At 50.1% G+C, this 25,840-nt stretch overlaps 1 protein-coding gene across 7 annotated transcripts in view; it reads left to right on the top strand.

The window, feature by feature from the left end:
- ABCC9 (ATP binding cassette subfamily C member 9) overlaps positions 1 to 8,095 on the top strand; it is a 112,042-nt gene extending 103,947 nt beyond the window's left edge. For 5 of the 7 annotated variants that reach the window (XM_069762781.1, XM_069762786.1, XM_069762782.1 and 2 more), the window contains 4 exons: positions 4,729 to 4,832; positions 5,609 to 5,742; positions 6,905 to 6,967; positions 7,818 to 8,095. In XM_069762781.1, coding sequence (XP_069618882.1) covers positions 4,729 to 4,832; positions 5,609 to 5,742; positions 6,905 to 6,967; positions 7,818 to 7,955 — 439 coding nt within the window. In that variant the 3' untranslated portion in view covers positions 7,956 to 8,095. Of the gene's footprint in view, positions 1 to 4,728; positions 4,833 to 5,608; positions 5,743 to 6,904; positions 6,968 to 7,116; positions 7,289 to 7,817 lie in introns of all 7 variants that reach the window. The other 2 variants (XM_069762784.1, XM_069762787.1) reach the window with 1 other exon arrangement.
- The last annotated feature ends 17,745 nt before the right edge of the window (positions 8,096 to 25,840 follow it).

Raw genomic sequence — 25,840 nt, 5'->3', positions numbered from 1 at the left:
GAGACACCAGCTACAATGTAGCACCGAGCGTCCTGGGGGAGACACCAGCTACAATGTAGCACCGAGCGTCCGGGGGGAGACACCAGCTACAATGTAGCACCGAGCGTCCGGGGGAGACACCAGCTACAATGTAGCACCGAGCGTCCTGGGGGAGACACCAGCTACAATGTAGCACCGAGCGTCCGGGAGGAGACACCAGCTACAATGTAGCACCGAGCGTCCGGGGGAGACACCAGCTACAATGTAGCACCGAGCGTCCGGGGGAGACACCAGCTACAATGTAGCACCGAGCGTCCGGGGGAGACACCAGCTACAATGTAGCACCGAGCGTCCGGGGGAGACACCAGCTACAATGTAGCACCGAGCGTCCGGGAGGAGACACCAGCTACAATGTAGCACCGAGCGTCCGGGAGGAGACACCAGCTACAATGTAGCACCGAGCGTCCGGGGGAGACACCAGCTACAATGTAGCACCGAGCGTCCGGGAGGAGACACCAGCTACAATGTAGCACCGAGCGTCCTGGGGGAGACACCAGCTACAATGTAGCACCGAGCGTCCGGGGGGAACACCAGCTACAATGTAGCACCGAGCGTCCGGGGGAGACACCAGCTACAATGTAGCACCGAGCGTCCGGGGGAGACACCAGCTACAATGTAGCACCGAGCGTCCGGGGGGAGACACCAGCTACAATGTAGCACCGAGCGTCCTGGGGGAGACACCAGCTACAATGTAGCACCGAGCGTCCTGGGGGAGACACCAGCTACAATGTAGCACCGAGCGTCCGGGGGAGACACCAGCTACAATGTAGCACCGAGCGTCCGGGAGGAGACACCAGCTACAATGTAGCACCGAGCGTCCGGGGGAGACACCAGCTACAATGTAGCACCGAGCGTCCGGGAGGAGACACCAGCTACAATGTAGCACCGAGCGTCCGGGGGAGACACCAGCTACAATGTAGCACCGAGCGTCCGGGGGAGACACCAGCTACAATGTAGCACCGAGCGTCCTGGGGGAGACACCAGCTACAATGTAGCACCGAGCGTCCGGGGGAGACACCAGCTACAATGTAGCACCGAGCGTCCGGGGGGGAGACACCAGCTACAATGTAGCACCGAGCGTCTGGGGGAGACACCAGCTACAATGTAGCACAGAGCGTCCGGGGGAGACACTAGCTACAATGTAGCACCGAGCGTCCGGGGGAGACACCAGCTACAATGTAGCACCGAGCGTCCGGGGGGGAGACACCAGCTACAATGTAGCACCGAGCGTCTGGGGGAGACACCAGCTACAATGTAGCACAGAGCGTCCGGGGGAGACACTAGCTACAATGTAGCACCGAGCGTCCGGGGGAGACACCAGCTACAATGTAGCACCGAGCGTCCGGGGGGGGACACCAGCTACAATGTAGCACCGAGCGTCCGGGGGGAGACACCAGCTACAATGTAGCACCGAGCGTCCGGGGGGGAGACACCAGCTACAATGTAGCACCGAGCGTCCGGGGGGAGACACCAGCTACAATGTAGCACCGAGCGTCCGGGAGGAGACACCAGCTACAATGTAGCACCGAGCGTCCGGGGGAGACACCAGCTACAATGTAGCACCGAGCGTCCGGGGGAGACACCAGCTACAATGTAGCACCGAGCGTCCGGGGGGGGACACCAGCTACAATGTAGCACCGAGCGTCCGGGGGGGGACACCAGCTACAATGTAGCACCGAGCGTCCGGGGGGAGACACCAGCTACAATGTAGCACCGAGCGTCCGGGGGGAGACACCAGCTACAATGTAGCACCGAGCGTCCGGGGGAGACACCAGCTACAATGTAGCACCGAGCGTCCGGGGGGAGACACCAGCTACAATGTAGCACCGAGCGTCCGGGGGAGACACCAGCTACAATGTAGCACCGAGCGTCCGGGGGAGACACCAGCTACAATGTAGCACTGAGCGTCCGGGAGGAGACACCAGCTACAATGTAGCACCGAGCGTCCGGGAGGAGACACCAGCTACAATGTAGCACCGAGCGTCCGGGGGAGACACCAGCTACAATGTAGCACCGAGCGTCCGGGGGAGACACCAGCTACAATGTAGCACCGAGCGTCCGGGGGAGACACCAGCTACAATGTAGCACCGAGCGTCCGGGGGGAGACACCAGCTACAATGTAGCACCGAGCATCCGGGGGGGAGACACCAGCTACAATGTAGCACCGAGCGTCCTGGGGGAGACACCAGCTACAATGTAGCACCGAGCGTCCGGGGGAGACACCAGCTACAATGTAGCACCGAGCATCCGGGGGGGAGACACCAGCTACAATGTAGCACCGAGCGTCCGGGGGGAGACACCAGCTACAATGTAGCACCGAGCGTCAGGGGGAGACACCAGCTACAATGTAGCACCGAGCGTCCGGGGGAGACACCAGCTACAATGTAGCACCGAGCGTCAGGGGGAGACACCAGCTACAATGTAGCACCGAGCGTCCGGGGGGGGACACCAGCTACAATGTAGCACCGAGCGTCCGGGGGGAGACACCAGCTACAATGTAGCACCGAGCGTCCGGGGGGAGACACCAGCTACAATGTAGCACCGAGCGTCCGGGAGGAGACACCAGCTACAATGTAGCACCGAGCGTCCGGGGGGAGACACCAGCTACAATGTAGCACCGAGCGTCCGGGGGAGACACCAGCTACAATGTAGCACCGAGCGTCCGGGGGGAGACACCAGCTACAATGTAGCACCGAGCGTCCGGGGGGAGACACCAGCTACAATGTAGCACCGAGCGTCCGGGAGGAGACACCAGCTACAATGTAGCACCGAGCGTCCGGGGGGAGACACCAGCTACAATGTAGCACCGAGCGTCCGGGGGGGAGACACCAGCTACAATGTAGCACCGAGCGTCCGGGGGGAGACACCAGCTACAATGTAGCACCGAGCGTCCGGGGGGAGACACCAGCTACAATGTAGCACTGAGCGTCCGGGGGGAGACACTAGCTACAATGTAGCACCGATCGTCCGGGGGGAGACACCAGCTACAATGTAGCACCGAGCGTCCGGGGGGAGACACCAGCTACAATGTAGCACCGATCGTCCGGGGGGAGACACCAGCTACAATGTAGCACCGATCGTCCGGTGCTATACAATGTAGCACTGAGCGTCTGGCTGTTGAGCTTCTGTAACTTTCTATTCTTCAGCCATTTCAGTAGCTCTGCTTCGTGTTACTGTATACGGGTCGGGGGCCGCTGGTAACAGGACAGATTTCTGATCCGCCACATCTGTGACTGACGTCGGCCACGGCTGTTACCGGCCCTTCTGATTCCATTCATTATAGTGTGTCGTGCTGCGGTGACGGACGGGTGTTGTCGGTTTACAGCATTCCTCTGTGCTGCGGTGACGGACGGGAGTTGTCGGGTTACAGCATTCCTCTGTGCTGCGGTGACGGACGGGGTGTTGTCGGTTTACAGCATTCCTCTGTGCTGCGGTGATGGACGGGGAGTTGTGGGTTACAGCATTCCTCTGTGCTGCGGTGACGGACGGGGTGTTGTCGGTTTACAGCATTCCTCTGTGCTGCGGTGACGGATGGGGAGTTGTGGGTTACAGCATTCCTCTGTGCTGCGGTGACGGACGGGGTGTTGTAGGTTTACAGCATTCCTCTGTGCTGCGGTGACGGACGGGTGTTGTCGGTTTACAGCATTCCTCTGTGCTGCGGTGACGGACGGGTGTTGTCGGTTTACAGCATTCCTCTGTGCTGCGGTGACGGACGGGGTGTTGTGGGTTTACAGCATTCCTCTGTGCTGCGGTGACGGACGGGGAGTTGTCGGTTTACAGCATTCCTCTGTGCTGCGGTGACGGACGGGGAGTTGTCGGTTTACAGCATTCCTCTGTGCTGCGGTGACGGACGGGGAGTTGTCGGTTTACAGCATTCCTCTGTGCTGCGGTGACGGACGGGGAGTTGTGGGTTTACAGCATTCCTCTGTGCTGCGGTGACGGACGTGGAGTTGTCGGTTTACAGCATTCCTCTGTGCTGCGGTGACGGACGGGGAGTTGTCGGTTTACAGCATTCCTCTGTGCTGCGGTGACGGACGGGTGTTGTCGGTTTACAGCATTCCTCTGTGCTGCGGTGACGGACGGGTGTTGTCAGTTTACAGCATTCCTCTGTGCTGCGGTGATGGACGGGGAGTTGTCGGTTTACAGCATTCCTCTGTGCTGCGGTGACGGACGGGGAGTTGTCGGTTTACAGCATTCCTCTGTGCTGCGGTGACGGACGGGTGTTGTCGGTTTACAGCATTCCTCTGTGCTGCGGTGATGGACGGGTGTTGTCAGTTTACAGCATTCCTCTGTGCTGCGGTGATGGACGGGGAGTTGTCGGTTTACAGCATTCCTCTGTGCTGCGGTGATGGACGGGTGTTGTCAGTTTACAGCATTCCTCTGTGCTGCGGTGATGGACGGGGAGTTGTCGGTTTACAGCATTCCTCTGTGCTGCGGTGACGGACGGGGAGTTGTCGGTTTACAGCATTCCTCTGTGCTGCGGTGACGGACGGGGAGTTGTGGGTTACAGCATTCCTCTGTGCTGCGGTGACGGACGGGAGTTGTCGGGTTACAGCATTCCTCTGTGCTGCGGTGACGGACGGGAGTTGTCGGGTTACAGCATTCCTCTGTGCTGCGGTGACGGACGGGTGTTGTCGGTTTACAGCATTCCTCTGTGCTGCGGTGACCACTGTCGCCATTTTGTTTCAGGCTGAATTTGGATCCAGAATGTAAGTGCACGGACGACCGCCTCTGGGAAGCGCTGGAGATCGCGCAGCTGAAGAACCTGGTGAAGGCGCTGCCAGGGGGTCTAGGTATGTGACCGGGGGAGGGGTGGGCCGCGCACTTCTCCATTTAAAGGAATAGAAGTGGCGGTCTCGCATGTTAGAAGACATAAACCAGGAGGATGTGGGGGGGCAACACCTGACGATCCGCAGCCGCAAAGCCGGATGTCATCCCAGCGATGTCGTCCGTCACCAGCGAGACAATCACAGATCGTTCTAGAAAGATGGCGCCCCCTAAGTAACACCGCCATCCCCCCACAGGATGTGTGATTCGAGGCCGAGGAGGTTATGTGATCCATGCACGGGCCGGGGTGGGTGGGACACATGGGTATGGGTGGGTGTGGGTGGGACACACGGGTATGGGTGGGTATGGGTGGGACACACGGGTATGGGTGGGACACACGGGTATGGGTGGGTATGGGTGGGACACACGGGTATGCGTGGGTCACACGGCTATGGGTGGGTATGGGTGGGACACACGGGTATGGGTGGGTCACACGGCTATGGGTGGGTATGGGTAGGACACACGGGTATGGGTGGGTCACACGGGTATGGGTGGGCATGGGTGGGTCACACGGGTATGGGTGGGCATGGGTGGGTCACACGGGTATGGGTGGGCATGGGTGGGTCACACGGGTATGGGTGGGCATGGGTGGGACACACGGGTATGGGTGGGGTGGGATGTGCGGGCTGGGTTTGGGGTGAGGCGAGAGCCAGCGGCAGGGAAGATTCATAAGCGGAGACCACGGCCCGCAGGGCACGGCCATTTCCGTGGCTGTGAGGACATCTTCGCCTTCTCTCTGCAGACGCCATGGTCACGGAGGGCGGTGAGAACTTCAGCGTCGGGCAGCGGCAGCTCTTCTGCTTGGCCCGAGCGTTTGTCCGGAAGAGCAGCATCCTCATCATGGACGAGGCCACAGCCTCCATCGACATGGCAACCGTGAGTAACCCGCCAGACCCCGCACTAACCCCGCTGCGCCTCCGCTTCACATGCTCTGCCCAACTAGTGCTCTCTGCTGTCAGCCTCCATGGCAGAGTGCAGCGAGGGAGGGGGCAGAGTGCAGCGGGGGAGGGGGCAGAGTGCAGCGGGGGAGGGGCAGAGAAACAGTCTGACAGGTGTCTGCTTTTGCCTTTGGTGAGCGCTGATCCTGTACTCCCAGTATTGGCTATGGCAGCTTGTTCCGCCTTCATTTGCCCATTGCCATTGCTCCCCCATCGCCATTGCTGCCTCGTTGCAGTTGCCCCATCACCGTTGCTCCCCCTCTTTGCTGTTGCCTCCCCGTCGCCGTTGTTGCCCCTTTGCTGTTGATGCCTGTTGCCATTGCTGTTCTGTGCCATTGCTCCCTCATCGCTGTTGCTGTTCTGTGCCGTTGCTTCCCCATCGTCATTAGTCCCGTTGCCGTTGTTGCCCCTTTGCCGTTGATGCCGTTGCCGTTCTGTGCCGTTGCTTCCCCATCGCCGTTGATGCCCTGTTGCCGTTGTTGTTCTGTGCTATTGCTGTTCTATGCCGTTGCTCCCCCGTTGCTGTTCTGTGCTGTTGCTCCCCCGTCGCCGTTGCTTCCCCATCGCCGTTGCTCCCCCGTCGACGTTGCTGTTCTGTGCCGTTGCTCCCCCGTCGCCGTTGCTCCCCCGTCACCGTTGCTGTTCTATGCCGTTGCTTCCCCGTCGCCTTTGCTGTTCTGTGCCGTTGCTCCCCCGTCGCCGTTGCTCCCCTGTCACTGTTGCTGTTCTGTGCCGTTGCTCTCCCGTCGACGTTGCTGTTCTGTGCCGTTGCTCCCCCGTCGACGTTGCTGTTCTGTGCCATTGCTCCCCCGTCGACGTTGCTGTTCTGTGCCGTTGCTTCCTCGTCGCCTTTGCTGTTCTGTGCCGTTGCTTCCCCATCGCCTTTGCTGTTCTGTGCTGTTGCTCCCCCGTTGCCGTTGCCCCCATCACCGTTCCTGCCCCATGGACATAGCAGTTTATTAGAGCCGCTGCTGATCTTCTGTGAGACTTGTGCGGTTTTGTACCGGAGCCTCGGTGCCCCCCGGTCTGGTGGACCCCCTGTGATTGAGGGTTGGGGTGGGCTGTGATGTTTCCTTATTCTCCCCTTTCTTCCTGTGCAGGAGAACATTCTACAGAAGGTGGTGATGACGGCGTTCGCCGACCGCACTGTGGTCACAATTGCAGTAAGTTTCGGGGTGGGGGGTTCTTTTGGAACCTATGTTCCTGCGGCATCGGTGGGTGCGGGGTCTCCAGTATGAACGCTCGGCGCGGTCACGTCTGTCTCTTCCCTCTCACCTCTCTCTGTCTCTTGTGTCTTTCCTCTGCGCTCCAGCACCGCGTCTCCTCCATCTTGGATGCGGATCTGGTGTTAGTCTTTTCCGAGGGAATTCTGATAGAAAGCGACTCGGCGACGACGCTGCTCTCCAACCCGGATGGTCTCTTTACCTTTCTGGTCAAGAGTCACAAGTAGAATCAGTCAGGCCGTGACCGCTGCTGGCTGCCTGGTACGGACCTCCTGATTGACCCACGACACACGGGGTCTCACCGCAGGGGCCGCTGCAAAAATAACCCCACAAGTAGACTAAAGGTGATGGAGAGAGAAGCTGCAGCCGCATCCTCCACCCACTGCCCGGGGGGACACAGCTGCAGCTTCTCTCTCTGTGGGAGGGGAGGAGGGGGATGCAGCTGCAGCTTCTCTCTTCTTGGGGGGGAGGAGGGGGATGCAGCTGCACTTTCTCTGTGGGAGGGGAGGAGGGGGATGCAGCTGCAGCTTCTCTCTTCTTGAGGGGGAGGAGGGGGATGCAGCTGCAGCTTCTCTCTCTGTGGGAGGGGAGGAGGGGAATGCAGCTGCAGCTTCTCTCTTCTTGGGGGGAGGAGGGGGATGCAGCTGCAGCTTCTCTCTTCTTGGGGGGAGATACATTTAAGTGAGATTTATGTGCAGTTTCTCCTATAATAGCTTCAGATCTCATATCACAACTACGACTCCCAGCATCCATCCCACCACCATCCTAACCTCTGCTTTCTTCTCTGCAGCATCGCGTTCACACGATCCTCACCGCTGACCTGGTGATCGTGATGCGTCGGGGGAACATTCTGGAGTACGACACTCCGGAGAGTCTCCTGGCCCAGGAGGACGGGATCTTTGCCTCCTTCGTCCGGGCCGACATGTGACATTTCTCATCGGCTCAGAGTCGTTTTTTAGCTTTTTTATATGAAGTGTTTATATTTTGTATTTATTAATCGCATGAGAAGAAGCGACGATTCTACGTCTCCACATTTGTACCACACTGACAATAAAGGGTTAATCACAACTGCCTCCTATTACTGCGTCTGACACAGCAGCACAGAGCATGTCAGGAAAGAAGTGTGCTGACATTGTGGTGAGCTGACACTCAAGTGCTGCAGACTGTGGGCATAGACTATGTAGAGAGATTACTGACAGCTCCTGATGGTCCTGACCTGACACCGCTGCACACACAGACTGCCCCCTGGTGGCCTGAAAGTAACTGACATCACTGTTCGTAAAAAATGCAGGGCGCTCCCCCTAGTGGTGGCTGCAGACAGGATCTTATGTGTTGTGAATTCTGTGGCAGAGCTCCCTCCTGTGGTCACAAGTGGTACTTCGGCTGATTCTCTCTGTGAGCTTCCGTTGGTGGAGGAAAGTGGTACTGCGGCTTCTGAGTTTCCTCCCTCAGGTGATGTGGTGAGGTCGTTAGGTGCTTCTCTACTTAACTCCACCTAATGCTTTGATCCTGGCTTCCTGTCAATGTTCCAGTGTTGGACTTGCTTTTCCCTGGATCATTCCTGTGGCCTGCTGCTCTGCATAGCTAAGTTCTTCTTTGCTATTTGTTTGCTATTTTTTCTGTCGAGCTTGTCTAATTTGTTGCTGGAAGCTCTGGGACGCAAAGGGTGTACCTCCGTGCCGTTAGTTCGGTACGGAGGGTCTTTTTGCCCCCTTTGCGTGGTTTTCTTTAGGGTTTTGTGTAGACCGCAAAGTTACCTTTTCTATCCTCACTCTGTTAAGAAAGTCGGGCCTCACTTTGCTGAATCTATTTCATCTCTACGTTTGTCTTTTCATCTTAACTCACAGTCATTATATGTGGGGGGCTGCCTTTTCCTTTGGGGTATTTCTCTGAGGCAAGGTAGGCTTATTTTCTATCTTCAGGCTAGTTAGTTTCTCAGGCTGTGCCGAGTTGCATAGGCAGAGTTAGGCGCAATCCACGGCTGCCTCTAGTGTTGTTTGGAGAGGATTAGGGATTGCGGTCTGCAGAGTTCCCACGTCTCAGAGCTCGTTCTATGATTTTGGGTTATTGTCAGATCACTGTATGTGCTCTGACCGCTATGTCCATTGTGGTACTGAATTGCCTTTCATAACAGTACAGGAAGCCAAAAGTACTAATGATTCTCAATAGAGGGAAAGGAGAAGTTCTGAGACCATTTTTTTTCCTTTGCACTGTGTTTTGCCTTTTTTTTCCCCTAGACATTTGGGTGGTTCAGTACACAGGTGTAGCGATGGACATTAAAGGTCTGTCTTCATTTGTGGATCAGCTCTCGGCAAGAGTACAAAAGATTCAAGACACTATTGATCAGAAATCTATGTTAGAACCAAGAATTCATATTCCTGATTTATTTTTTGGAGATAGAACTAAGTTTCTGAGTTTCAAAAATAATTGTAAATTATTTCTGGCCTTGAAACCTCGCTCCTCTGGTGATCCAGTTTAACAGGTTTTGATTGTTATTTCTTTTTTACGTGGCGACCCTCAGGACTGGGCATTTTCTCTTGCGCCAGGAGATCCTGCATTAAGTAATATCGATGCGTTTTTCCTGGCGCTCGGATTGCTGTACGATGAACCTAATTCAGTGGATCAGGCAGAGAAAAATTTGCTGGCTCTTTGTCAGGGTCAGGATGAGATAGAGGTATATTGTCAGAAATTTAGAAAGTGGTCCGTGCTCACTCAATGGAATGAATCTGCGCTGGCAGCTTTGTTCAGAAAGGGTCTCTCTGAAGCCCTTAAGGATGTCATGGTGGGATTTCCTATGCCTGCTGGTTTGAATGAGTCTATGTCTTTGGCCATTCACATCGGTCGACGCTTGCGTGAGCGTAAATCTGTGCACCATTTGGCGGTATTACCTGAGCTTAAACCTGAGCCTATGCAGTGCGATAGGACTTTGACCAGAGTTGAACGGCAAGAACACAGACGTCTGAATGGGCTGTGTTTCTAGTGTGGTGATTCCACTCATGCTATCTCTGATTGTCCTAAGCGCACTAAGCGGTTCGCTATGTCTGCCACCATTGGTACGGTACAGTCAAAATTTCTTTTGTCCGTTACCTTGATCTGCTCTATGTCATCGTATTCTGTCATGGCATTTGTGGATTCAGGCGCTGCCCTGAATTTGATGGACTTGGAGTATGCTAAGCGTTGTGGGCTTCTCTTAGAGCCCTTGCAGTGTCCTATTCCATTGAGAGGAATTGATGCCACGCCTTTGGCCAAGAATAAGCCTCAATACTGGACCCAGTTGACCATGTTCATGGCTCCTGCACATCAGGAGGTTATTCGCTTTCTGGTGTTGCATAATCTGCATGATGTGGTCGTGTTGGGGTTGCCATGGCTACAAGCCCATAATCCAGTATTAGATTGGAAATCCATGTCGGTGTCCAGCTGGGGTTGTCAGGGGGTACACGGTGATGTTCCATTTCTGACTATTTCGTCATCCACCCCTTCTGAGGTTCCAGAGTTCTTGTCTGATTACCGGGATGTATTTGATGAGCCCAAGTCTGATGCCCTACCTCCGCATAGGAATTGTGATTGTGCTATCAATTTGATTCCTGGTAGTAAATTCCCAAAAGGTCGACTGTTTAATTTATCCGTGCCTGAGCACACCGCTATGCGCAGTTATGTGAAGGAATCCCTGGAGAAGGGACATATTCGCCCATCGTCATCACCACTGGGAGCAGGGTTCTTCTTTGTAGCCAAGAAGGATGGTTCGCTGAGACCTTGTATAGATTACCGCCTTCTAAATAAGATCACGGTTAAATTTCAGTACCCCTTGCCATTGTTATCTGACTTGTTTGCTCGGATTAAGGGGGCTAGTTGGTTCACCAAGATAGATCTTCGTGGTGCGTATAATCTGGGGCGAATCAGGCGAGGAGATGAATGGAAAACTGCATTTAATACGCCCAAGGGTCATTTTGAGTATCTAGTGATGCCATTCGGACTTGCCAATGCTCCATCAGTGTTCCAGTCCTTTATGCATGACATCTTCCGAGAGTACCTGGATAAATTCCTGATTGTCTACTTGGATGACATTTTGATCTTCTCGGATGATTGGGAGTCTCATGTGAAGCAGGTCAGAACAGTTTTTCAGGTCCTGCGTGCTAATTCTTTGTTTGTGAATGGATCAAAGTGTCTCTTTGGTGTGAAGAAGGTTTCATTTTTGGGGTTCATCTTTTCCCCTTCTACTATCGAGATGGATCCTGTTAAGGTCCAAGCCATCCATGATTGGACTCAGCCGACATTTCTGAAAAGTCTGCAAAAGTTCCTGGGCTTTGCTAATTTTTATCGTCGCTTCATCTGCAATTTTTCTAGTATTGCCAAACCATTGACCGATTTGACCAAGAAGGGTGCTGATTTGGTCAATTGGTCTTCTGCTGCTATGGAAGCTTTTCAGGAGTTGAAGCGTCGTTTTTCTTCTGCCCCTGTGTTGTGTCAACCAGATGTTTCTCTTCCGTTCCAGGTCGAGGTTGATGCTTCTGAGATTGGAGCAGGGGCTGTTTTGTCGCAGAGGGGTTCTGATTGCTCAGTGATGAAACCATGCGCTTTTTTTTCCAGGAAGTTTTCGCCTGCTGAGCGAAATTATGATGTGGGCAACCGAGAGTTGCTGGCCATGAAGTGGGCATTCGAGGAGTGGCGTCATTGGCTTGAAGGAGCTAAGCATCGCGTGGTGGTCTTGACTGATCATAAGAAGTTGACTTATCTTGAGTCTGCTAAGCGGTTGAATCCTAGACAGGCTCGTTGGTCGCTGTTTTTTGCCCGTTTTGACTTTGTGATTTCGTACCTTCCGGGCTCTAAAAATGTGAAGGCGGATGCTCTGTCTAGGAGTTTTGTGCCCGACTCTCCGGGTTTGTCTGAGCCGGCGGGTATCCTCAAGGAAGGAGTAATTGTGTCTGCCATCTCCCCTGATTTGCGGCGGGTGCTGCAAAAATTTCAGGCTAATAAACCTGATCGTTGTCCAGCGGAGAGACTGTTTGTCCCTGATAGGTGGACCAATAAAGTTATCTCTGAGGTTCATTGTTCGGTGTTGGCTGGTCATCCTGGAATCTTTGGTACCAGAGAGTTAGTGGCTAGATCCTTTTGGTGGCCGTCTCTGTCGCGGGATGTGCGTGCTTTTGTGCAGTCCTGTGGGATTTGTGCTCGGGCTAAGCCCTGCTGTTCTCGTGCCAGTGGGTTGCTTTTGCCCTTGCCGGTCCCGAAGAGGCCTTGGACACATATCTCTATGGATTTTATTTCTGATCTTCCCGTTTCTCAAAAGATGTCAGTCATTTGGGTGGTCTGTGATCGCTTTTCTAAGATGATCCATCTGGTACCCTTGTCTAAATTGCCTTCCTCCTCTGATTTGGTGCCATTGTTCTTCCAGCATGTGGTTCATTTACATGGCATTCCAGAGAATATCGTTTCTGACAGAGGTTCCCAGTTTGTTTTGAGGTTTTGGCGAGCCTTTTGTGGTAGGATGGGCATTGACTTGTCTTTTTCCTCGGCTTTCCATCCTCAGACTATTTTACACACCAGTTACCCCTTGAGAAAGGCACCTTGCCGAAACGCGCGTTGGGGGGGACGGGTCCTGGATGCACATACATACCCACTCTTAAACTGCTGGTATGTATATACTTGGATATTGCAATTGTTTGCTATGACATATTTATTAGTGTCTTATACATACTTGGCGTATATATGGTGATGATACGGATGATATGGGTTAATGTGCATTAGTTCCTGTCCATCTGTATGTGCTGTTGTTTGCACGGGTGGTTGTCCCACTTTTACTGTACACCTATTATGTAGTATTTAATAAAGTTTGTATATTTATATTTATTTGGACTTTTGACTGCGTTTCTTTTGGTTTGTGCGTTCGTTATGAATATGCAGTTTGTCCAGGAGGTCCTAGTCAGTCATTTACTACGGTTATTTTAATTAGTGATATGTTGTTGGAGACTGACATGTTTCCCACTAAGTGTTTTCTACTAATCTTGTTTGCTGTGTTACGCACAGGTTACGTGGAGATCGATATGGACTATAGAGCCAAAGAGAAAATATGGCTCGACCAAGTGGATCAGGTGTTCAGTGGCAGTGGGATGGATGTTCAGCAGGCGGTGGACTCGGAATGGGATGATAAATTACAGTCCATCAAAAATTTGCTATTGAAACGCTCACGTCTATGGTGGAATAGAATATTCCTGGAGAAATATGTCAGGAATAAAATGGTCCCTAGGGGACTCAGGGTCAGGGTGATTCCATCATTTCCGGTAGAGGATACATCTTTTGTGACACAGTGGGAAGAGGCCTGTACCCTGTGTTCCAATACACTCATGCAATTATTAATTAACTTCAACACAAATTCAATTATGGAATTGGATAAATTGATTGATTCTATGCAGATTGAAGTCAAGGCTGGTTGCCCTACCAATAAATTGCAGAATTTTGAGGGTGACCTCGAGAAGTCGATGGATTCATTGGCTAAAAAAATCCAAGAATCACAACTTTCTAAGTTTGGTAGAGACAATAAGGACTACCAAACTGGGAAAGTGTATTTATGGAGGAATAAAAACAATCAACCATTGACAAGAACAACCTCTAATATTTCTCTATCATCCCTGAGTACACGGTCTGATCAATCTTCAGCATCGGCCTCTATAACTGGAGAGGGTGGTAGTAGACTACGAGATCATTCTTACCACCCCTATAAAAGAAGGAATCCACCGTTTGATTCATCTAAAAAGGACAATAAGGTGATTAATTTGAGTAATTATATATTATCAGCTACAGATTTTAAATTATTGGAGAAGGGTTTGTCTTTCTCCCCTACATCTAACTTTGACATGTTTTCCAGTGTCAAAGATCTTCATCTGTTTGCCCGGTCGTTGCTGTTCAGGCGATACCATTTTAACAATGAATTACATCTATTGTTCCCCACAGAGGAAGAACAGAATGCGCTGAGGATTTTGGAGGAGTTGGCGGTAGAACATAGACATGATGGAGGTAAGATTCCTCCATCTATTCGTCCTCGTTCCAACAGGTTTCCTCCGTTATCTTCTTGTACTAATGTTGAGTTGTTTGTCCAGGTGGTGACGGAGGAATTTAGGAATATCCAATGCTCCTTCTTACAGGATAATTTATCTAGAGCCGAGAGGGAAAGATTAAGGTTCCTTAAAAATCTGCCAGATATAGTTATCAAGCCGGCAGATAAAGGTGGTAACGTCGTCCTGTGGCCCGTGGATATGTATGAGAAAGAAGTATATAGACAATTAGACAATAAGACTTGTTATAAGAAACTTACTTACAATCCACTTTCCACTTTTTCTGGTAAGTTGGACTCTATTATCCAGCGGGCCGTGCAGGACGACGTTATCACCAAAGACTTGGCTATTGCCTTGTCTGTGAAGGAACCTACTGTACCTACAATGTACTTGCTCCCTAAAATACATAAAAACCTCCAGTCACCACCTGGCAGACCCATTATTTCAGGACGAGGGAACCTGTTGGAACACGTAAACAGGTGGATTGATTTTCATCTTCAGCCCCTGGTTACCAGCCTTCCGTCCTTCCTCAAAGATACTGGGGACCTTTTGCGCAGGGTCGACGGATTGTGTTTGGAGGATGGAACTCTATTGGTTACAGCAGATGTGGAATCTCTTTATACCAACATCAGACATAGTGACGGCATTAATGCCGTAAGATTTTTCCTTGATACTTCATCATTATCTGTGGGTATGAGAGCGCTTCTGCTGGAGCTTCTAGAGTTCACCCTCACCCACAATTTTTTTGTGTTTAAGGGGTCCTTCTACCTTCAGCTCCAGGGGACCGCCATGGGGGCGGCCTTTGCGCCCTCCTATGCCGGTCTCTTTTTGGGGCTGTGGGAGAGGGACCTCCTCCTGTCGGATGAACAGGGATCAATAGATCGTGTCCCATTGTGGACACGTTATATTGATGACATCTTCTTCATCTGGCAGGGCACATCCGTCGACCTTGGTCAATATATGTCTCGTCTGAACAGCAACGACATGAATATTCACCTCACATTTATGGCCGATGCTGTATCTGTCGATTTTTTGGATGTCACTATTAAGAGGGGCCCTATGGGAGTAATAAATACTGATATTTTCCGCAAAGAAACATCCACGAATACTCTTCTGCACGCCTCCTCCGGGCATCCGGCCCATATGATTAGATCCATACCGGTGGGGCAGTTTCTCCGTCTTAGACGCATCTGCTCCACCGACTGTGACTTTGAGAAGAGGGCGGAGGAACTGAGGGGACGTTTCAGAGAGCGTGGTTATAGCGGTAGGTCGATCAAAAGGGCCTATCTAAGGGCTAAACATACTAGACGTGACAATTTAATTTATGGTTCTTCAGACCGAGTGACTATGGGTGGCAGTGATAAGTTGAGGTTTATTACCACCTACAGTACCAAATCTCATCAGGTACGCCAGATATTACAAAAAGCCTGGCCAATATTAATGGTTGATTCCACTATTAAGAAGTTCCTCCCGGATCGGCCTTCTCTGACATTCCGTCGTGCGAGGAACCTTAGGGACCATTTAGTTCAGAGCCACTATGGTGGTCAGCAAACCAGGACGTTTTTGGACAATTTTCCACCCAAACTTGGTTGTAGTCCGTGTGGCCATTGTGTCGCCTGCCCCAACGTAGAAAGGAGTGTCTCTTTCCTTAACTCGAAGGGCACAAAATCCTTTCAAATTAGACAGCATATCACTTGTACGACAAGGTATGTTGTCTATTACGCTACATGCCCCTGCGGGCTAATATATGTTGGCCTTACCACCCGCCAACTTAAAGTCCGCATTAGAGAGCATGTACTGGGGATACAGGCGGCCTCTGGCCACACGGATGGATCTACATTGAAAACTATACCAAGACATTTTTGGGAACATCATGAATGTAATGCGACACTATTAAGAGTGAGAGGCATTGAAGCCTTAAAAATTAATATCAGGGGTGGACAATTGTCCAAAAGGTTAGCGAAATTGGAGACCCAATGGATATGGCGTCTCCAAACTGTCCATCCTGATGGACTTAATGAGAACCTGTCTTTTGCCCCGTTTCTGTAGTCCGCCGCCTGCTGTTTCTCTCCTCCTTGTGCACATCATCCGCATATGTGTGTTTTTATTCTGATTTTAATTGTTTTTATTTCTTTTTATAGTGTTACGGACCATGACACATAATATTTGATGACCTCTGTGGTTGAATAAGTAAAACCGAAAACGCCTTGTGGATTCCCATTGAGAGCCTTTGGAGAGGATATGTTAGACGTCTCTAGTACGACATACAGGAAGATGATGAATTGCCCTTTCAATATACATGTGGTGTTGTGTCCCGTGTGATATGTTGGCTATATGTGTGGGGCGGACATATGTGTGTGTATTTGCAGCATATGCTAGACTGTTATACTATTATATTGTTATTTTGTTCCATCAAGTATACTTCTTAGATGATATGTTTGGTATGTTACTCGCACGTATGTGCTCCTTGCATTTGCACATGGGCGAGTTGGAGGGACATGTGTATATGCGTGTGCCATGTGTGTATACATATACATGTGTTATCATTTGGGACACTCCATCAATATAGACAATTTTATATATATATATTTTTTTCATTTTTTTCATTTTTATTTTCTCTTTTTTGTCCCCTCTTCTTATTTGTTTGTTATTATGGGTGATATACCCTTGAAATTATATGGACATTTTTAAGGATAGTCCGCTATTTTGCTGGAGATGTCTGCTTTAGGCGGTCTTTGTGTTTACATCATTAACATACAACACCTTGTTTTCATCCTCATTAAGATGGCTGCTATGGGTTTCTTGTAGTGGCGGCTGTTGGTCTCCAATAATATGGCCGCGGTGGGCTCTTTGCGCATGCGCATTGGGACTTCTAGCTCTTTGTCCCTGTGGTTGCATTTGCGCATGTCCGCCTTTTTCTATACTTAGACGGCGGCTCAGTTTATCTATTCCAGCAACATACACGTCATCTCCGGCTCCTGTCATCGCGGTGCCGCTGCCCTGTGATCACATGGGGCCCCTGTGTTTCCGGGTTATGCGGCCGTGCGGGACAGCTGCCGGTAATCATGGGTACCGCTATACTTCCGGGTTCGTGAGTATATATTTTAACCTTATTTACACACCAGTTACCCCTTGAGAAAGGCACCTTGCCGAAACGCGCGTTGGGGGGGACGGGTCCTGGATGCACATACATACCCACTCTTAAACTGCTGGTATGTATATACTTGGATATTGCAATTGTTTGCTATGACATATTTATTAGTGTCTTATACATACTTGGCGTATATATGGTGATGATACGGATGATATGGGTTAATGTGCATTAGTTCCTGTCCATCTGTATGTGCTGTTGTTTGCACGGGTGGTTGTCCCACTTTTACTGTACACCTATTATGTAGTATTTAATAAAGTTTGTATATTTATATTTATTTGGACTTTTGACTGCGTTTCTTTTGGTTTGTGCGTTCGTTATGAATATGCAGTTTGTCCAGGAGGTCCTAGTCAGTCATTTACTACGGTTATTTTAATTAGTGATATGTTGTTGGAGACTGACATGTTTCCCACTAAGTGTTTTCTAATGGCCAGACCGAACGAACCAATCAGACCTTGGAAACATATCTGAGATGCTTTGTTTCTACCGATCAGGATGACTGGGTGTCCTTTTTGCCTTTGGCTGAGTTCGCCCTTAATAATCGGGCCAGCTCGGCTACCTTGGTTTCGCCATTTTTCTGCAATTCTGGGTTCCATCCTCGTTTCTCTTCAGGACAGGTTGAGTCTTCGGACTGTCCTGGTGTGGATACTGTGGTGGACAGGTTGCAGCAGATTTGGACTCATGTAGTGGACAATTTGACCTTGTCCCAGGAGAAGGCTCAACGTTTCGCTAATCGCAGACGCCGTGTGGGTCCCCGACTTCGTGTTGGGGATCTGGTTTGGTTATCTTCTCGTCATATTCCTATGAAGGTTTCCTCTCCTAAGTTTAAACCTCGTTTCATTGGTCCGTATAGGATTTCTGAGGTTCTTAATCCTGTGTCTTTTCGTCTGACCCTTCCAGATTCTTTTTCCATACATAACGTGTTCCATAGGTCATTGTTGCGGAGATACGTGGCACCTATGGTTCCATCAGTTGATCCTCCTGCCCCGGTTTTGGTGGAGGGGGAATTGGAGTATATTGTGGAGAAGATTTTGGATTCTCGTGTTTCTAGACGGAAACTCCAGTATCTGGTTAAATGGAAGGGTTATGCTCAGGAAGATAATTCCTGGGTTTTTGCCTCTGATGTCCATGCTCCCGATCTTGTTCGTGCCTTTCATGTGGCTCATCCTGGTCGGCCTGGGGGCTCTGGTGAGGGTTCGGTGACCCCTCCTCAAGGGGGGGGGGTACTGTTGTGAATTCTGTGGCAGAGCTCCCTCCTGTGGTCACAAGTGGTACTTCGGCTGATTCTCTCTGTGAGCTTCTGTTGGTGGAGGGAAGTGGTACTGCGGCTTCTGAGTTTCCTCCCTCAGGTGATCTGGTGAGGTCGTTAGGTGCTTCTCTACTTAACTCCACCTAATGCTTTGATCCTGGCTTCCTGTCAATGTTCCAGTGTTGGACTTGCTTTTCCTTGGATCATTCCTGTGGCCTGCTGCTCTGCATAGCTAAGTTCTTCTTTGCTATTTATTTGCTATTTTTTCTGTCCAACTTGTCTAATTTGTTGCTGGAAGCTCTGGGACGCAAAGGGTGTACCTCCGTGCCGTTAGTTCGGTACGGAGGGTCTTTTTGCCCCCTTTGCGTGGTTTTCTTTAGGGTTTTGTGTAGACCGCAAAGTTACCTTTTCTATCCTCGCTCTGTTAAGAAAGTCGGGCCTCACTTTGCTGAATCTATTTCATCTCTACGTTTGTCTTTTCATCTTAACTCACAGTCATTATATGTGGGGGGCTGCCTTTTCCTTTGGGGTATTTCTCTGAGGCAAGGTAGGCTTATTTTCTATCTTCAGGCTAGTTAGTTTCTCAGGCTGTGCCGAGTTGCATAGGCAGAGTTAGGCGCAATCCACGGCTGCCTCTAGTGTTGTTTGGAGAGGATTAGGGATTGCGGTCTGCAGAGTTCCCACGTCTCAGAGCTCGTTCTATGATTTTGGGTTATTGTCAGATCACTGTATGTGCTCTGCCCGCTATGTCCATTGTGGTACTGAATTGCCTTTCATAACACTTATGTATCTCTGTATACAGGGAGCTCCCCCTAGTGGTGGCTGCAGACAGGATCTTATCATGTATCTCTGTATACAGGGAGCTCCCACTAGTGGTGGCTGCAGACAGGATCTTATGTATCTCTGTATACAGGGAGCTCCCTCTAGTGGTGGCTGCAGACAGGATCTTATCACGTATCTCTGTATACAGGGAGCTCCCACTAGTGGTGGCTGCAGACAGGATCTTATCATGTATCTCTGTATACAGGGAGCTCCTCCTAGTGGTGGCTGCAGACAGGATCTTATCATGTATCTCTGTATACAGGGAGCTCCCCCTAGTGGTGGCTGCAGACAGGATCTTATAATGTATCTCTGTATACAGGGAGCTCCCCCTAGTGGTGGCTGCAGACAGGATCTTATCATGTATCTCTGTATACAGGGAGCTCCCTCTAGTGGTGGCTGCAGACAGGATCTTATCACGTATCTCTGTATACAGGGAGCTCCCCCTAGTGGTGGCTGCAGACAGGATCTTATGTATCTCTGTATACAGGGAGCTCCCCCTAGTGGTGGCTGCAGACAGGATCTTATGTATCTCTGTATACAGGGAGCTCCCCCTAGTGGTGACTGCAGACAGGATCTTATGTATCTCTGTATACAGGGAGGGGTTAAGGGAGACCCAGCAATGTACACGCCCACGTATTGAGAATTATGAGTATATACTCAGCCAAGTCAGGAACCCTGTGCTCTCCTTGAAGGATTGCCAGAGGAACCAGGTGCGTCCCTGGTCATATGCAGCATCACCCGATGAAACACTTTCTGACGCTTTGCATGCTAGTGTCACCACATAATTAACATCATTTAGCAGCTTGTCTACAGTGTATGGTCCCTCCCATGCAGCCTGCAATTTATTCTGTAACATAGGGACCGTCACAGATCCCTTCTCCGTGGAGTCACTTATTCGTCACGTGCTTGCTCTCACACGTGACTTGGGGTTGTGCCTGCAAGGGTTAATCTATCTCCCCACTCTCAGTCCAGCATTCAACCTCTGTCCTATGCTGTAATGGGCGCATAAATCACACACCGACCAGGCCACACACCCGCTCATATGCGCTGCCACCACTCATCGAATACACGGGCGATGAGTCCCGGAACTAACAATAATACTAATAATAATATGCCTATCACTCATAAGGCTCACACACCTTTAGGCTATGGATTGTTTTAGAACATTCAAGGTTCAACTTGTTAAAGTTTTATACTTTAATAGCAAAAGGTTCAATGCTTGCAATAAGATAAAGGTATAAAAATATGATAATAAAAAGACATACAACTTATGCAAAACAGTATCAAAATAAACAGGAGAAAACTTACAGAAATCATCTAACTGGTAGTTTGGTTTCTGCTCCCTGAGGGGGGGATGGAGTCGGTGGAACACATCAGCTTCTCAGGCTGCCCTCACATGTGAACGCAATTCTCTGTCTGCAGCCTAAATTTATAACTTTGGTCTTGGCCCATATCATAACTGCTGCCTGTTTGATTGGGCCACGGCCACGCCACCAATGAATATATTATTTTCTCTTGTGGAGAGGTTCTCAGGGATAGATTACCTCAGGCCGCAATTTAGCATCTCCCCTCCAAGACCTCAGAGGTGTCAAGTGTTCCTTTGTTCTTGGCCTTAGCCAGACTTCCTGGTGGGATATGGAGACAGAATTTCTACTAGTCCCAAGGAAGTACCTATTAACACCTAGGTGCAACTTGCCTTCAGGACAGAAGTTACATTATCACTAGTCACACATATAACTCTAGACATATGTCACTACACACATATATATATTCCTTGTAGGCCCTCAGTCTGGCATTACGGTCGTACCAGACCCTCTGGTTGATTTGGGCCTGGGTCACGTTCTCATGGGCCAGGTTGCTCAGTTTTTGCATTCTCTCTCTGAGCCGCAGTACTACATATTCAACCCCTGAGACTCCAGTATTTCTGGGGTCATCCTCCCAACAGTCCTTAATCAAATCAAGTGGCCCCCTGACCCTCCTCCCATAAACCAGTTCAAAGGGGTAGAATCCAGTAGACGCCTGGGTTACCTCTCTGTAGGCAAACAACAGTGGTATCAATGGAGCTTTTTGTATATTCCCGGACTTCCCAACTCTCTGACAAACTACACACGATCGGCAGAAATTGGCAATATCTGTCCCCTTCTTGGGCCAATAGAAGTTATGTGTCAGGCGAGCTTTAGTCTTTTGTATTCCAAGGTGTCCGGCCAAAGGAATTTCATGTGCAATTCTCAGTAATTGTTCCCTAAATGGATAAGGGACGATCAGCCGCCTTTCATAGTCCCAAGATTCTGTAGCATCCGTGGGGATAGTCTTTGTATACAGTCTGCCCTGGTCCCAGTATACTCTCTCTGTGCCAGAAGCAGCAGGGGTTGGTCTGCAAGACATCTGAGCTCCTCCAGACTGACATCTGTCTGCAGGGCCTCCTGGAAGCTCTGACTATCAGCCTGCAGGCCCCGGCCTAGTGTGACTGCCAGGCCCTGGTCTGAAGCTGAGTTTTTAGTGTCTGTTATCAGGGACCTTGGTGGGTCTGCCATGTACGGAGGCTCCGGGACCACAAAATGGGCCTCCTGTCCTGGCAGTTCTGTCTGAGACTCATACTCTAATCTCTGGGCCTGAGTCTGAGCCGCAGCCTGACTCCGGGTCACAGCTGCCACATAATTACAGTCCTGTGCATTTGGACATTTTGCCTCCTCACACGGGATCTCAGGTGGGTCTCTTTCTTCCACCTTCTCTGCATCATTCACTTGCAAGGGAGGAACATAGTGGGACACCATCCTCCCCAGGTCCGTGCCTAGCAACACATTGGTGGGATTAGCCTCTGATACTCCCACTTCTCTCAGTCCCTTCCCTGCTCCCCAGTCCAGGTACACACGGGCCATTGGCACGGCAGGGCTGACCCCTCCAATCCCGGTTATAGACATAGTCTTTCCTGGTATGATATCGGCAGAGGTTATCATGGCTGGGCGCCCTAGGGTCACCTCTGCCCCAGTGTCTCTGAGACCAATGGTGACTTTATTGCCAACAGTGACAGATTGACAGTTCTCATTAGCCCTCGCATCAGAGCTGGCTACAAAGACGACTGACGGTGGGGGCACAGTTGGCTTTGTGGTGGTAGTTGGGCGTTTCTCCCTATCAGGGCAGACAGCGCTAACATGTTGCACTTTGTTGCAGAAGCAGCACCGGCGTGCATCACCTAGAGAATGTCTATTCCCCGGGACACAATAGAAGGTGGGCTTGGACAGCACTGGTGATCAGCGGCAGAGGGAGAAGGGTCCCCGTTTGGCTTACCTCCCCCCCCAGCTGAATCCCGATGGCTTCTGCACCTCAGGCATCCTGTTAGCCACATAGCAGTCCGCAATCCTTGCAGCCTGATCCGCAGTTTGTGGCTCCCGATCACACACAAATTGTCGTACATCCGTGGGGCACATGTGAAGAAATTGATCCTTGACCATAAGATCCGTTAAATTCTCAAAACTGTTAACAGAAAGTCCCCTAACCCATTGGTGGAACGTGGTCCTCAAGGTGCTCACAACATCCGCATAGCTGTCAGTGGATCCACATTGTAGGTTCCGGAACTTTCTCCGATACACTTCTGGTGTCAGGTTGTATTTCCTGATCAGGGCCTCTTTTATGGCCTCATAGCTCCCATCTAGCTCTGGTGGGAGGCCAGCAAAAACTTCCAGGGCTTTACCTCTCAACCCTGGGGTTAGATACTGCGCCCACTGCTCACGGGGTAGATGGTACTGCCTGCAGGTTTCTTCAAATCCCCGAAGGACAGTATCAAAGTCTGTATCCTTCTCCATCACAGGGAAGTTTTCAAGACGTGGTCTCCTTGGATTTATGTCCTGGCAGGAGGTTATCTGAGGATTGATACCAGTCTCGATTTGAGCCATCTGAAGCTGGAAAGCTTTGTCCTCCCGGCGTTCTACAGCCTCTCTCTCCTCCCGGTGTTCTGCAACCTCTCTCTTCTCCTGGCGTTCTGCAGCCTCTCTCTCAGCCTGTCGGTCTGCAGCCTGTCGGTGCTATAGAATAAGCTGCATGCGCAGATTGGGATCACTTGTTCCCAGCCGTTGTAAGTCCATTTGTAAAGTACAGTCCATAGGCTCCTCAGCACTGGCATTGCTGACATTTCCATCAGGCATCTCCGGTGCAAGAGCTGGCATTGCTGGGTCTCTCTGAGGTGGGCTCTCTCCTTGCCCTGATGTTCCAGCACTTTGCTCTATGTCCTGTTCGACCAAGACGCGTATCAGCCGCTCCCTGGATCTGTCGGCTGTCTCTATTCCTCTCTGCTCACAGAGGCCGGTCAGAGTCTCTTTGCTCTGCTTCTTGTACTGGGCTGCCATATCGATGAACAGCCTTTGCCAAATAAAAGATAGAAAAGAAAAAAACGGGGAGGGGAAACTGTTTACAAGTATGTCTAAGTAAGCACTGAGCTGAACCTTGTAGAACTGGTGCACTCCTCGCAAGGATACCAATTCCTTATTACAGGGAATAATTGCTTAAACCATGCACTAATGCTCTAATAGAAATAATTCTATCCCACCACTCTTCCACCAATTGTCACGGATCGCTGCTCCGTGGTGTCACTTATTCGTCACGTGTCTGCTCTCACACGTGACTTGGGGTTGTGCCTGCAAGGGTTAATCTATCTCCCCACTCTCAGTCCAGCATTCAACCTCTGTCCTATGCTGTAATGGGAGCATAAATCACACACCGACCCAGGCCACACACCCGCTCATACACGCTACCACCACTTACCGAATACACGGGCGATGAGTCCTGGACTATTAATACTAATATCGTCTACCACTCATAAGGCTCACATACCTCTTGGCTATGGATTCGTTAGAACTTTCAAGGTTCAACTTGTTAAAGTTTATGCTTTAATACAAAAAGGTTCAATGCTTACAGTAAGAAAAATGTATAAAAATATGATAATATAAGACATAAAACTTATGCAAAGCAGTATAAAAATAACAGGAGGAACTTACAGAAATCATCTAATTTGGTAGTCTGCTTTCTGCTCCCTGAGGTGGGGTGAGTGGAGTTGGTGGAACACATCAGCTTCTCAGGCTGCCCTCACATGTGAACACTATTCTAGGTATACAGGTCTAATTTATAGCTTTGGTCTGAAAGTCAGATTTCTAGACGAGCTCCTCAGGTTAATATCATAATTGCTTGTTTTTGATTGGACCACGGCCATGCTACCAATGAATATATTATTTTCTCTTGAGATCCTTTGTGTAAACGTTCTCACAGAGATACTAACAGGCTGTAATTGACATTTCTCTTCCAAGAGCTGGGAGGTGTCAAGTATTACCTTTCTTCTTGGTCCTAGCTAGACCCCCTGGTGAGATTTGTAGACAGAAGTCTGCTTGTGTTAGGAAAATACATATTAATACCTGGTGTCACGATATGGTATGAAATATCATATAAGTAGTTTCTCTTGCAGCAGGCTGGGGGCTAAAAAGCCCCCCCCCCCTTCCCTTTCACTCAGCCAAGAGCTGCTTTGCCAATGTACTGGGGGGAGTTTTATGGCCGAAAGGTATTTACGACCAGGTTAGAATCTTCCTCCAGCTGGAACTGGAAAAATGGCTCCAAAATTCATGAAAGATTCTTTGTTTGGTTTTTGTACGATATTAGGCACAATGTTTACGTTAAGAACCCGAAAATATATATTCGTATTCCTACTCGGTGTATCTACCCATCCCTTGAAACTCGGGCTTCTAACTCCATCTGGTAAAGAAGTAGGGATTTCTCTGTAAATATGTATCCCAGATAGGACATATTTGATCTCATTAGAATGCTCACGTTACCGAGATGAATGATGGGTTTGTTATGACTATGACATGTTTTGTAGTGAAGTTATAGAAATCAGAGAAAATAGTTTAAAGTTTACTCAGAATGTAGAGAGAGGAGGGTCTGGATAAACCAGCCTTTCTGTGATGTCACAGCCTTAAGGTTTTAAGTGTCTGGCAGGCTCTGAGGAGTCACTTCTGCTTGATTTCTTGTCTCCTCCTGAAGCCAGCAGCACGTCCAATGAGCTGGGACGTATGGTTGCCTGCCATGCTTTGAACATGTGAGTGTTACATTTTCTCATTTAATCCCTGTTTATTTCATAATTACCCTTGTACATATTTGCAATTGTCTCATTTGTAACATCTTTATAAAATATTTTTGATAAAGCACTGCCTAATTTTTATGGGATATAATATTTAATATTAGTTCGTTCTCCTGTTCTAAACCGTACCCTAAGTCTTCTGAAGGGAAATACGCTACTGTTATTGTTGTGTTGGATTAGCTTCGGACTCGTTTAATCGAAGCTGGTGGCAGTGATACCGTGTGCAGACTGTTGAGTGATGCTGTAGCGGCTGCGGCGTTGATAATTATTGTTCCTGCCTGAGTGGGAGTATTTATCGCGTCGCTGCAGCGTGCCCAATAGCCAGTACATAGCAGGCAGCCTTTCTGGTGACTAATTACCCAGGGTGCAGTACCTAATCTGACCTGAGAGTAAGGGGGCGCCAGAGAGCTGCAAGTGTTAA

Source organism: Ranitomeya imitator, chromosome 4 (genome assembly GCF_032444005.1).
Source record: "Ranitomeya imitator isolate aRanImi1 chromosome 4, aRanImi1.pri, whole genome shotgun sequence".
Taxonomy (NCBI): domain Eukaryota; kingdom Metazoa; phylum Chordata; class Amphibia; order Anura; family Dendrobatidae; genus Ranitomeya; species Ranitomeya imitator.
The sequence above is the reverse complement of the archived record's forward strand: the minus strand, read 5'-3'. Positions and strand labels throughout refer to the sequence as shown.